Source organism: Thalassophryne amazonica, chromosome 5 (genome assembly GCF_902500255.1).
Source record: "Thalassophryne amazonica chromosome 5, fThaAma1.1, whole genome shotgun sequence".
NCBI lineage: Eukaryota > Metazoa > Chordata > Actinopteri > Batrachoidiformes > Batrachoididae > Thalassophryne > Thalassophryne amazonica.
In genome coordinates, this window is record NC_047107.1 from 65,692,964 (window position 1) to 65,705,507 (window position 12,544).

The 12,544-nt window shown below is 38.8% G+C and overlaps 1 protein-coding gene across 1 annotated transcript in view; it reads left to right on the plus strand.

Annotated features, from left to right (window-relative positions):
* Nucleotides 1-1,191: 1,191 nt before the first annotated feature.
* LOC117510664 (mothers against decapentaplegic homolog 4-like) overlaps nucleotides 1,192-12,544 on the plus strand; it is a 30,504-nt gene continuing 19,151 nt past the window's right edge. The window contains exons 1-3 of the mRNA XM_034170468.1: nucleotides 1,192-1,416; nucleotides 8,622-8,888; nucleotides 9,566-9,740. Of these exons, the coding sequence (XP_034026359.1) occupies nucleotides 8,649-8,888; nucleotides 9,566-9,740 (415 nt within the window). The 5' untranslated portion in view covers nucleotides 1,192-1,416; nucleotides 8,622-8,648. The remainder of the gene's footprint in view (nucleotides 1,417-8,621; nucleotides 8,889-9,565; nucleotides 9,741-12,544) is intronic.

A 12,544-nucleotide genomic window follows, 5' to 3' on the forward strand; every position in this document is an offset into this window, starting at 1 on the left:
AGCTAAGAGCAGGAGTTGTGCGGCAACACAGGTGGAGAGCGTGCAAAAGACCGATTTGGAAGACATAACACAAAGTTAAAAGTTGTATCATGATAACTTGTAAGCTGCGAAGAAATAAAGAAATATATATACGAGGTCTGTCAATAAAGTATAGGTCCTTTTTATTTTTTTCAAAAACTATATGGATTTCATTCATGTTTTTACGTCAGACATGCTTGAAACCTCGTGCGCATGCGTGAGTTTTTCCACACCTGTCAACTTTTTCAACTTTACACCTGATCATCAATGAAATCACCTGCAGAGGTGATTGGTAGCAAAGAAAACCTGTCTTGGCTCTTCATGGCATAGTATTGCGCATCTATCAAAGTATACCACATCATCTGTCCAATATTGTGGAGGCAGTGTTTTGGCTGCCAATGAAACTGGATGCCTGGTGTTTATTGATGACTTGACTGCTGATGAAAGTCGCATACTGAATTCTGAAGTATACAGGGTTATACTATCGTCTCAAGTTCATACAAATGCTGCCAAACTGATAGGATGGTGCATCATGGTGCAGATAGATAATGATCCAAAACATACTGCCAAATCAACCCAAGAGCTTCTTAAGGCAAAGACAAAGAATATTACAAGCAAAGTGCCGCACAGCAGCGTGAAGCTCGCTCTTATGGTAGACGAAGGCACAAACTGGAAATAGAACAAAACAATCCGGAAATGGCACAAAAATTCAGCCTCAGTGGAGAAAAAGCCATAAAAAGCCACAAACCGCTGCGCTTGTCATGTCCGCAACATATACGTACATTTTAATCAATGGCAAAGAAAGGCACCACGGTAAAGAACTGGAAAAGTAACTGAAGGTAGGAAAATCCGTATTTGGTGTTGTTCATGGACTCCGAACTTCAAGCAGTCATTGGCTGCAAAGGATTTTATCCAAGTATGTATAGTAACCCTTATTTTAGTTTGTCCAATTACTTTTGACCTCTGAAAATGGAAGAACTACAAGTAAAAATGGGTGTAATTCCTTAATCACACAATGATTACATTTCAACTCCACTGTGGCGTCACCACCAATTCAATTCTTCTGATTGATTTAGTTAATTGTCTCAAAGCTTGATAAATTCTTCATAGCTGACGTCTAAATAAACCGTAGTCCTGCTTTAACGCATGCGTAAAGAAGCGCCGATGGCGGAAATGGTGCGAGTGTATTGAAATCAAACTTGACGAAGGAACCTAAGATTTGAGTTTGGGTTTGAGCCTGTAACGCAGCAGGTTTTGTACAGAAGACGGGTTTCGTTCCACTCCTTAAACCCTTGGTGCAGTTTGTAGAGATTTTCGGACTCCGAAGGAGCGAGTCACAAAGTTACATGACGCGCACAGCGCTAACGGAAATAGCTAACCTGCTAACTTCAGGCAGTCGTAAGTCCTAGCATGTTTGATAGCTTTAGTTCACTCTTGTAAACCCTAACTTTAAAAAGCACACTTTCCGTTTTTATTTTAAACAGCCGAATAAACTTGTTTTGCTGCCGGTATCCAAAAAAGTTGAATTAACAAGTATGTCTGTGAAACTGTCAGCAACAAATAAGCATTATAACTTAGCAGTAGTTAGCTACTTGTTGCCAATGACATCTGCGCTAGTTAGCTAGGGAATGTGCTATCAAGTTGCTGTACTGTAATTAGCCATTTCCGGCTACAACTTTCAAAATAAACGACAGCCTGTACGTCGGGTAGGGAACTTCAAATGCGTGTGTACTGAGCTGTTTATCGAAGCGATGATGCATACTAATGGCTTTAACGAATCGGTCGCTGCTGTCTTTTTTGTGTGCTTCAAGTCTGACAGGTTATGAAAAAGATTTAAAACTGGAGATAATAGTTGCATACATTTCAAGCAGCTTTGAAGATTATGGGAGTTATGTCACTTCCGGCGAAGTGGCCAATCCGAAGGCGAGAATTCGTACTTCCGCGACTGGCCGGTGGCTGCATTGTCTATTGAAATCAGCTGGTTTTGTTTAGTCTCAGACTTGCTTGTAACAGCCAGCTGATAGCTCTCACTGCCTGAAACGATGAGAATTATACACCAAGCTGACCTGAAATGAACCATTGTACAGTAACTTGACTTTATTGACGAGTCTGACCACTTTGAAAAGTGACCAAATTACATGTATTTGTATTGAGGTCGGCGATGTTTTCATCGGTCAGAAATGGCCACCGAAGGGTGCTCAGTGTAAAGTCCGTGGCAACCCATTGAGATTTATAAATATTCGGCTTGAAGTCAGTGGGTAATTTTATGAAGGTGCTGTCTACATATAAGTGGATTACAAAATATTTAAACACTTCACTGCCCAATTAGCATGGCATGTCAGTGGCATTTTCATTTAAAGATGGATAACACTGATTAAAAATCACTGTATTTAAGTAAATATAATTTGTATTTATTGCATTTTTTTCACGCAGTTGTTCACAAAGTGGTGATCCTTGCCCCATCTTTGCATGTGAATGGCTGAGCCTTTTGGGGATGCTCCTTTTATAGCCAATCATGACACTCACCTGTTTCCAATTAGGTGTTCTTTGAGCATTCATCAAGTTTTCCAGTCTTTCGTTGCTGTGTGCCAACTTTTTTGAAACGTGTTGCAGACATCCATTTCAAAATGAGTAAATACAGTAGTGTTCAGAATAATAGTAGTGCTATGTGACTAAAAAGATTAATCCAGGTTTTAAGTATATTTTTTATTGTTACATGGGAAACAAGGTACCAGTAGATTCTCACAAATCCAACAAGACCAAGCATTCATGATATGCACACTCTTAAGGCTATGAAATTGGGCTATTAGTAAAAAAAAAAGTAGAAAAGGGGGTGTTCACAATAATAGTAGTGTGGCATTCAGTCAGTGAGTTTGTCAATTTTGTGGAACAAACAGATGTGAATCAGGTGTCCCCTATTTAAGGATGAAGCCAGCACCTGTTGAACATGCTTTTCTCTTTGAAAGCCTGAGGAAAATGGGACATTCAAGACATTGTTCAGAAGAACAGCGTAGTTTGATTAAAAAGTTGATTGGAGAGGGGAAAACGTATACAAGGGTTCATCTACAATGATCTCCAATGCTTTAAAATGGACAAAAAAAACAGAGACGCGTGGAAGAAAACTGAAAACAACCACCAAAATGGATAGAAGAATAACCAGAATGGCAAAGGCTCACCCACTGATCAATCAATCAATCAATTTTATTTATATAGCGCCAAATCACAACAAACAGTTGCCCCAAGGCGCTTTATATTGTAAGGCAAGGCCATACAATAATTACGGAAAAACCCCAACGGTCAAAACGACCCCCTGTGAGCAAGCACTTGGCGACAGTGGGAAGGAAAAACTCCCTTTTAACAGGAAGAAACCTCCAGCAGAACCAGGCTCAGGGAGGGGCAGTCTTCTGCTGGGACTGGTTGGGGCTGAGGGAGAGAACCAGAAAAAAGACATGCTGTGGAGGGGAGCAGAGATCAATCACTAATGATTAAATGCAGAGTGGTGCATACAGAGCAAAAAGAGAAACACTCAGTGCATCATGGGAACCCCCCAGCAGTCTAAGTCTATAGCAGCATAACTAAGGGATGGTTCAGAGTCACCTGATCCAGCCCTAACTATAAGCTTTAGCAAAAAGGAAAGTTTTAAGCCTAATCTTAAAAGTAGAGAGGGTGTCTGTCTCCCTGATCCGAATTGGGAGCTGGTTCCACAGGAGAGGAGCCTGAAAGCTGAAGGCTCTGCCTCCCATTCTACTCTTACAAACCCTAGGAACTAAAAGTAAGCCTGCATTCTGAGAGCGAAGCGCTCTATTCGGGTGATATGGTACTATGAGGTCCCTAAGATAAGATGGGACCTGATTATTCAAAACCTTATAAGTAAGAAGAAGAATTTTAAATTCTATTCTAGAATTAACAGGAAGCCAATGAAGAGAGGCCAATATGGGTGAGATATGCTCTCTCCTTCTAGTCCCCGTCAGTACTCTAGCTGCAGCATTTTGAATTAACTGAAGGCTTTTCAGGGAACGTTTAGGACAACCTGATAATAATGAATTACAATAGTCCAGCCTAGAGGAAATAAATGTATGAATTAGTTTTTCAGCATCACTCTGAGACAAGACCTTTCTAATTTTAGAGATATTGCGTAAATGCAAAAAAGCAGTCCTACATATTTGTTTAATATGCGCTTTGAATGACATATCCTGATCAAAAATGACTCCAAGATTTCTCACAGTATTACTAGAGGTCAGGGTAATGCCATCCAGAGTAAGGATCTGGTTAGACACCATGTTTCTAAGATTTGTGGGGCCAAGTACAATAACTTCAGTTTTATCTGAGTTTAAAAGCAGGAAATTAGAGGTCATCCATGTCTTTATGTCTGTAAGACAATCCTGCAGTTTAGCTAATTGGTGTGTGTCCTCTGGCTTCATGGATAGATAAAGCTGGGTATCATCTGCGTAACAATGAAAATTTAAGCAATGCCGTCTAATAATACTGCCTAAGGGAAGCATGTATAAAGTGAATAAAATTGGTCCTAGCACAGAACCTTGTGGAACACCATAATTAACCTTAGTCTGTGAAGAAGATTCCCCATTTACATGAACAAATTGTAATCTATTAGATAAATATGATTCAAACCACCGCAGCGCAGTGCCTTTAATACCTATGGCATGCTCTAATCTCTGTAATAAAATTTTATGGTCAACAGTATCAAAAGCAGCACTGAGGTCTAACAGAACAAGCACAGAGATGAGTCCACTGTCTGAGGCCATAAGAAGATCATTTGTAACCTTCACTAATGCTGTTTCTGTACTATGATGAATTCTAAAACCTGACTGAAACTCTTCAAATAGACCATTCCTCTGCAGATGATCAGTTAGCTGTTTTACAACTACCCTTTCAAGAATTTTTGAGAGAAAAGGAAGGTTGGAGATCGGCCTATAATTAGCTAAGATAGCCTGGTCAAGTGATGGCTTTTTAAGTAATGGTTTAATTACTGCCACCTTAAAAGCCTGTGGTACATAGCCAACTAATAAAGATAGATTGATCATATTTAAGATTGAAGCATTAAATAATGGTAGGGCTTCCTTGAGCAGCCTGGTAGGAATGGGGTCTAATAGACATGTTGATGGTTTGGATGAAGTAACTAATGAAAATAACTCAGACAGAACAATCTGAAAGAAAGAGTCTAACCAAATGCCGGCATCACTGAAAGCAGCCAAAGATAACGATACGTCTTTGGGATGGTTATGAGTAATTTTTTCTCTAATAGTTAAAATTTTATTAGCAAAGAAAGTCATGAAGTCATTACTAGTTAAAGTTAAAGGAATACTCGGCTCAATAGAGCTCTGACTCTTTGTCAGCCTGGCTACAGTGTTGAAAAGAAACCTGGGGTTGTTCTTATTTTCTTCAATTAGTGATGAGTAGTAAGATGTCCTAGCTTTACGGAGAGCTTTTTTTTATAGAGCAACAGACTCTTTTTCCAGGCTAAGTGAAGATCTTCTAATCAGCTCCAGGATGATCAAAGACAGTCTGGAGTTACCTGTAAGTGCTGTGACAGTTAGAAGACGCCTGTGTGAAGCTAATTTATTTGCAAGAATCCCCCGCAAAGTCCCTCTGTTAAATAAAAGACGTGCAGAAGAGGTTACAATTTGCCAAAGAACACATCAACTGGCCTAAAGAGAAATGGAGGAATATTTTGTGGACTGATGAGAGTAAACTTGTTCTTTTTGGGTCCAAGGGCCGCAGACAGTTTGTGAGACGACTCCCAAACTCTGAATTCAAGCCACAGTTCACAGTGAAGACAGTGAAGCATGGTGGTGCAAGCATCATGATATGGGCATGTTTCTCCTACTATGGTGTTGGGCCTATATATCGCATACCAGGTATCATGGATCAGTTTGGATATATCAAAATACTTGAAGAGGTCATGTTGCCTTATGCTGAAGATGATATGTGTAACACCTATGCTGTTAGGCAAAGGGAATGGGTTAGGACCAGTTCTAGATTTGTAATGGAGTGGTGTGTAATTCAAAGATAGAGCCAAAGACAGGAACTTTTAAATAGAAAAGCCGGCCAAATTTAATACAACCAATGACAGACACACAATTAATATTAACTTAAAATCAAAAAGCTTCCTTTATAAAACCTCTTTTTTTTTTACCTCACTATTTGAAATAAAGTTCTGTTAAGGTTTTACTTTGTTTCTTGTTTCAAAGCTGTTTAGCTTTCATGTATGACCGGTCATTTTATTTCATGTTTTTGCAGTTTAAACCTAGCTTATGTTGCTTTAATTTACATTTAAGCTTTGTTTTAGGTTTGTACTATTTGATTGTATCAATTTCATAACAGTATTTTTGTAATATGTACCCTTAAAAGTACACAAAAACAATTCATCAAGAAACATTCAAATGACAATAGTTAATGCAGAGCAAAATTAAATAAATAGTTTTCCTAAATGTCCAAAAGCTTGCAAAGTCTCACTTGTCTCTTTAAATGTTTTTTAATCCAATGCAGAATCCTTTTGTTTCTACCCAAACCTTTGTCCGGTAATGAGTAAGGTTCTGATGCTCAACGGGCAGCACATGCGCCTTGTGCAACTCTGTTGATTGATCCAGGGATTTGTTTGTTGGGTGGCTCACCTTGCTGTCAGCTCAGGTCCGAGTCCAAGTCTAGGGAATGGGGTGGTTCTTGGGTGGAGTAAGAAACCTGGCCTGCCAAACAGGCCAAAAAAACCCAACTCTTAGTACAAAAGAAAATAAATCTGGGATAAAACCTAAATCAAGCCGCTTCACAAGCTGCGGTTGCTAGGTAACCACAGGTAACTGTCTCTTAACAGTAAACTAGTTGCTTACAGTTACATAAAAGGGTGATTCTTAGACTACGGGCACTTATGTCCTTTGATCATATTGTATGAAAAACAGAAAAAAGGTGAAATTTCACACTTTTATAGTTATCTTTACAATGAAAGTGTGTTAAGAAATTTGTTCTAGTAGTCTGTGATGACATGTAGTTTTTAAGTGCACATTTTAATTATGTATTTATTCATATTTATTAGAACAATATTTGTAATGGGGGTTACACATGCCCTTATGCTGAAGAGGACATGCTCTTGAAATGGGTGTTTCAACAAGACAATGACCCCAAGCACACTAGTAAATGAGCAAAATCTTGGTTCCAAACCAACAAAATTAATGCCTCGCAGATGTGAAGAAATCATGAAAAACTGTGGTTATACAACTAAATACTAGTTTAGTGATTCACAGGATTGCTTAAAAAGCAGTTTGAACATAATAGTTTTGATTTTGTAGCGTCAACAACAGATGCTACTATTATTGTGAACACCCCCTTTTCTACTTTGTTTTACTAATAGCCCAATTTCATAGCCTTAAGAGTGTGCATATCATGAATGCTTGGTCTTGTTGGATTTGTTAGAATCTACTGAATCTACTGGTACCTTGTTTCCCATGTAACAATAAGAAATATACTCAAAACCTTGATTAGTCTTTTTAGTCACATAGCACTACTATTATTCTGAACACTACTGTACCACTGTCCCAGCGTTTTTGAAATGTGCTTCAGGCATGTATTTCAAAATGAGCAAATATTTGTACAAAAACAATCAAGTTTATCAGTTTGAGCATTAAATATCTTGCCTTTGTGGTGTATTCAATTGAATATAGGTTGGAGGATTTACAAATCATTGTATTCTGTTTTTATTTACATTTTACACAATGTCCCAACTTCATTGGAATTGGGGTTGTATATCAGAAGCTCAAAGTGCTTTACAGTAATGCCTCACATTCACCCATTGGCACACACACACACACACACACCGATGTCAGGGTGCTGCTATGCAAGGCGCTCACTACACACCAGGATGAACTTGGGGATTAAGGACCTTGTCCAAGTCCTCTTAGTGATTTTACAGCTAGATGGGGGTTTGAACAGAGTATCCTCTGGTCTCAAGCCCACTGCTTAATCACTAGACCATCACCTTTTGCTCTGGGGACATTGAAATGGACATTTTAAAAATATTTTTGACATTTATCATTTTGCATAGAATATGAGTGAATGTAAAGCTAGAAAAATGACAGACTCTGTAGTTGCATCCCTTGTTTGTTAAACTGCTATTTACTGTACAAAGCTGCAGCAGCAACGTAGTGATCTTTTGTTACGTTATAGCTGTGTCAGTTTACAGACCACCAGAATCTGAATCAAATTTATTGCTAAATAAGTTCTCACTTGCAAGGAATTTGATCTGGTGTCATGGGTGCATAAACAACAGTAAAAGAAAAGGAAAAAGAAAAACAAACAAGAAAAAATACTTCTGTAAGAAGTAACTGGTGCATAAACAACAATAAAAGAAAAGGAAAAAAAAATACTTCTGTAAAAAGTAAAGGAGTCAAACTGATAAATGGGCAAAACTATATTTCAGTGTGAATCCAGGCTTTCAGATTTTAATTACATTTCTTAAGCTTCTTTAATTTATGTATTACAATTTATCAAATTTATCTTCAAAATAAACATTGTGTTTTCTACAGATGTTTTATTGTATAAATGATACAAACTCCACTTCGATTAACTTAACTCTTCCTCCTTATTTTTCTCAGAAATCGCAGTTGTAGATATCATTCAGGATGTCCATTACCAACGCGCCAACCAGTAATGACGCCTGCCTTAGTATTGTGCACAGCCTGATGTGTCACAGGCAGGGCGGTGAGAGCGAGACTTTTGCCAAACGGGCCATCGAGAGCCTAGTCAAAAAGCTGAAGGAGAAGAAAGATGAGCTGGATTCACTCATTACAGCTATCACCACCAACGGGGCCCACCCCAGCAAATGTGTCACCATTCAGAGGACGCTTGATGGGCGGCTACAGGTACGATGACTGACCATCAGAATCCTTCTACTCTACACATAGTTCAGATGAATGCTAAGTTCTTTTGGCTCCTCCCCTTTTCACTCATGGTCACCACAGCAGATCTGACATGGATCTACATGATTATTTGGCACAGGTTTTACACTGGAAGCCACAACTCCATATTGAATGGGGAACCTTTTGCTCTAGAAACAAGCACACTAATTCCTTGGCTGCCACACTCTTTATGGTCAGTTTAAATTTAGGTGATTTAAATTAAAATCAAGTCACACAAACACATTTTGTCTGGCAGAATTGGCATTTGAGTACCAGACAGATTGAGAACTTGTGATTTTGAGCAAGTCAAACTAAGAACTTGTTCATTACTAAATGAAATAATGTCCTACAAAAATCAACATTACTCAGAGTTCTTGGAAAGTTGTACTTTATTATAAGTTATGCTTTTGGAAATCTTATACAATAATTACATTGGAGTCTTTTTAATAATATTCTTTGACAGATGATAGTTGTCCTGTTTGACCACAGTGTTCACAGAAAATGCGGTAAAACAAGCTTCAGTCTGTTTTGTCCAGTCAGTAATGTCATGATAATTGGCCTCATCTTTTGTGATAGTGACTTTATGCCTTAAAAGCTCTGACCCTGATTTTCTGTATTTTGTACCCTGTTGTTTTTCACAGGTGGCCGGACGGAAAGGCTTTCCACATGTGATCTACGCCCGGCTCTGGCGGTGGCCAGACTTGCACAAGAATGAACTGAAACATGTCAAATACTGCCAGTTTGCCTTTGACCTCAAGTGTGACAGTGTGTGTGTCAACCCTTATCACTACGAGAGAGTGGTGTCTCCTGCCATTGGTGAGTTACGACATTGATGAGTTTTATAGTGCTGCAGTGTATCCTCTGCATTACTACAGGCCTGGTGAGCTGCCAGGCCAGATTTTTTTTTTTTTTTTAATAATGCCAGTGAACAGAACAGCTGTGTTCTGGCATCAGTAATGCAATGTGTAGTTTACAGACACGCTCAAAATTTAGTAACATCCAAATGTACAGTAAGTAGTGTTCAGAATAATAGTAGTGCTATGTGACTAAAAAGATTAATCCAGGTTTTGAGTATATTTCTTATTGTTACATGGGAAACAAGGTACCAGTAGATTCAGTAGAGTCTCACAAATCCAACAAGACCAAGCATTCATGATATGTACACTCTTAAGGCTATGAAATTGGGCTATTAGTAAAAAAAAGTAGAAAAGGAACAAACAGGTGTGAATCAGGTGTCCCCTATTTAAGGATAAAGCCAGCACCTGTTGAACATGCTTTTCTCTTTGAAAGCCTGAGGAAAATGGGACGTTCAAGACATTGTTCAGAAGAACAGCGTAGTTTGACTAAAAGGTTGATTGGAGAGGGGAAAACTTGCACGCAGGTGCAAAAAATTATAGGCTGTTCATCTACAATGATCTCCAATGCTTTAAAATGGACAAAAAAAAACCTGAGACGCGTGGAAGAAAACGGAAAACAACCATCAAAATGGATAGAAGAATGACCGGAATGGCAAAGGCTCTCTCATTGATCAGCTCCAGGATGTTCAAAGACAGTCTGGAGTTACCTGTAAGTGCTCTGACAGTTAGAAGACTGTGTGAAGCTAATTTATTTGCAAGAATCCCCTGCAAAGTCCCTCTGTTAAATAAAAGACTTGTGTAGAAGAGGTTCCAATTTGCCAAAGAACACATCAACTGGCCTAAAGAGAAATGGAGGAATATTTTGTGGACTGATGAGAGTAAAACTGTTCTTTTTGGGTCCAAGGGCCACAGACAGTTTGTGAGACGACCCCCAAACTCTGAATTCAAGCCACAGTTCACAGTGAAGACAGTGAAGCATGGTGGTGCAACCATCATGATATGGGCATGTTTCTCCTACTATGGTATTGGGCCTATATATCGCATACCAGGTATCATGGATCAGTTTGGATATGTCAGAATACTTGAAGAGGTCATGTTGCCTTATGCTGAAGAGGACATGCTCTTGAAATGGGTGTTTCAACAAGACAATGACCCCAAGCACACTAGTAAATGAGCAAAATCTTGGTTCCAAACCAACAAAATTAATGCCTCGCAGATGTGAAGAAATCATGAAAAACTGTGGTTATACAACTAAATACTAGTTTAGTGATTCACAGGATTGCTAAAAAAGCAGTTTGAACATAATAGTTTTGAGTTTGTAGCATCAACAGCAGATGCTACTATTATTGTGAACACCCCCTTTTCTACTTTTTTTACTAATAGCCCAATTTCATAGCCTTAAGAGTGTGCATATCATGAATGCTTGGTCTTGTTGGATTTGTGAGACTCTACTGACTCTACTGGTACCTTGTTTCCCATGTAACAATAAGAAATGTACTCAAAACCTGGATTAATCTTTTTAGTCACATAGCACTACTATTATTCTGAACACTACTGTACAAGTATAATGTGAAACACACTTATTGTTGTTCTGAATTCCAACATATAGTATTATGCCAAAGTAAATACAGTCTGCAAAAAAGTTAACAGTTAAATCACCATTACATTCCCATTTTCAATCCCTAAATTTTTGCATGATGGTGGGCAACTAGCTCTGTGAACTTGCCCCTTCTGTTTTTTATCTGGATGTAGTCCCAATGCTTGTTTTACAGGTTTTATGTTTGGGTTAAGCATAAACAAATCAAAGCAGCATGGTGGCTTAGTGGTTAGCAGTGTTGCCTCACAGCGAGAAGGTTGTGGATTCGATTCCCACCAGGCCTTTCATTTAATCAGCTTATATAGGGCCTTTCTGTGTAGAGTTTGCATGTTCTCCCCCGTGTTTTTAGTGGGTTCCCTCTGGGTGCTCTGGCTTCTTCCCACATCCAAAAACATGCATGTTTAAATTGACCGTAAGTGTGTGTGCGGGTGTGTGTGTTTGTCTATATGTGGCCCTGCGATAGACTGGCATCCTGTCCAGGGTGTACCCCACCTACAGAAGAATTTGTTCAATTCATCAACAAAAGTTTGACTGCAAACTGCAAGACTTTCAGCTTTTTTACCAGTTTTCCCCATTTAAGGTGTTAAAGCCCCCCCAGGCTTGTTTTATATTACCGTTGAAATATTTGCCTCTATATTATTTTATACTCTATTTTTGCCTTGGAGATGCACCCCCTTAGGTGTTTCCTTTATTCCTGTACTAATTCCATATTGCCTGAGCGGAAAGCAGGCCTTCTTTCATTGAGACAGATTTTCAAATGTTTAAAAACCCAGGGTTTGCTATTTGGAAATATTTTAACAGATTTTGTTTGACACATACAGTCCTCACAAAATTTAATGTATGATGTTATAGTGTCCATAAGTTAATTCCCATCCTGGCATGATTCAAATAAAATATTCCAATTTGTGTTATTAACGTCGTCCTTGAGTTCTTCTTTGTTTATGTCAGACCAGACCTGTATCTGTTTGATGACTGGTTTTGTCCTTTTGAACATAGCTTTATATTTAGACATAAGCTGAATTACATTATAGTCAGATTTCCCGAGGGGTGGTCTGCACACTGCTTTATATGCTTCAGGAATATTGCCGTAATAGCGGTCAAGGGTCTGATTTAGGTGTGTAAGGCAGTGGACGTATTGCTGAACAGTGGGCAGGTTTTGTTGGCAG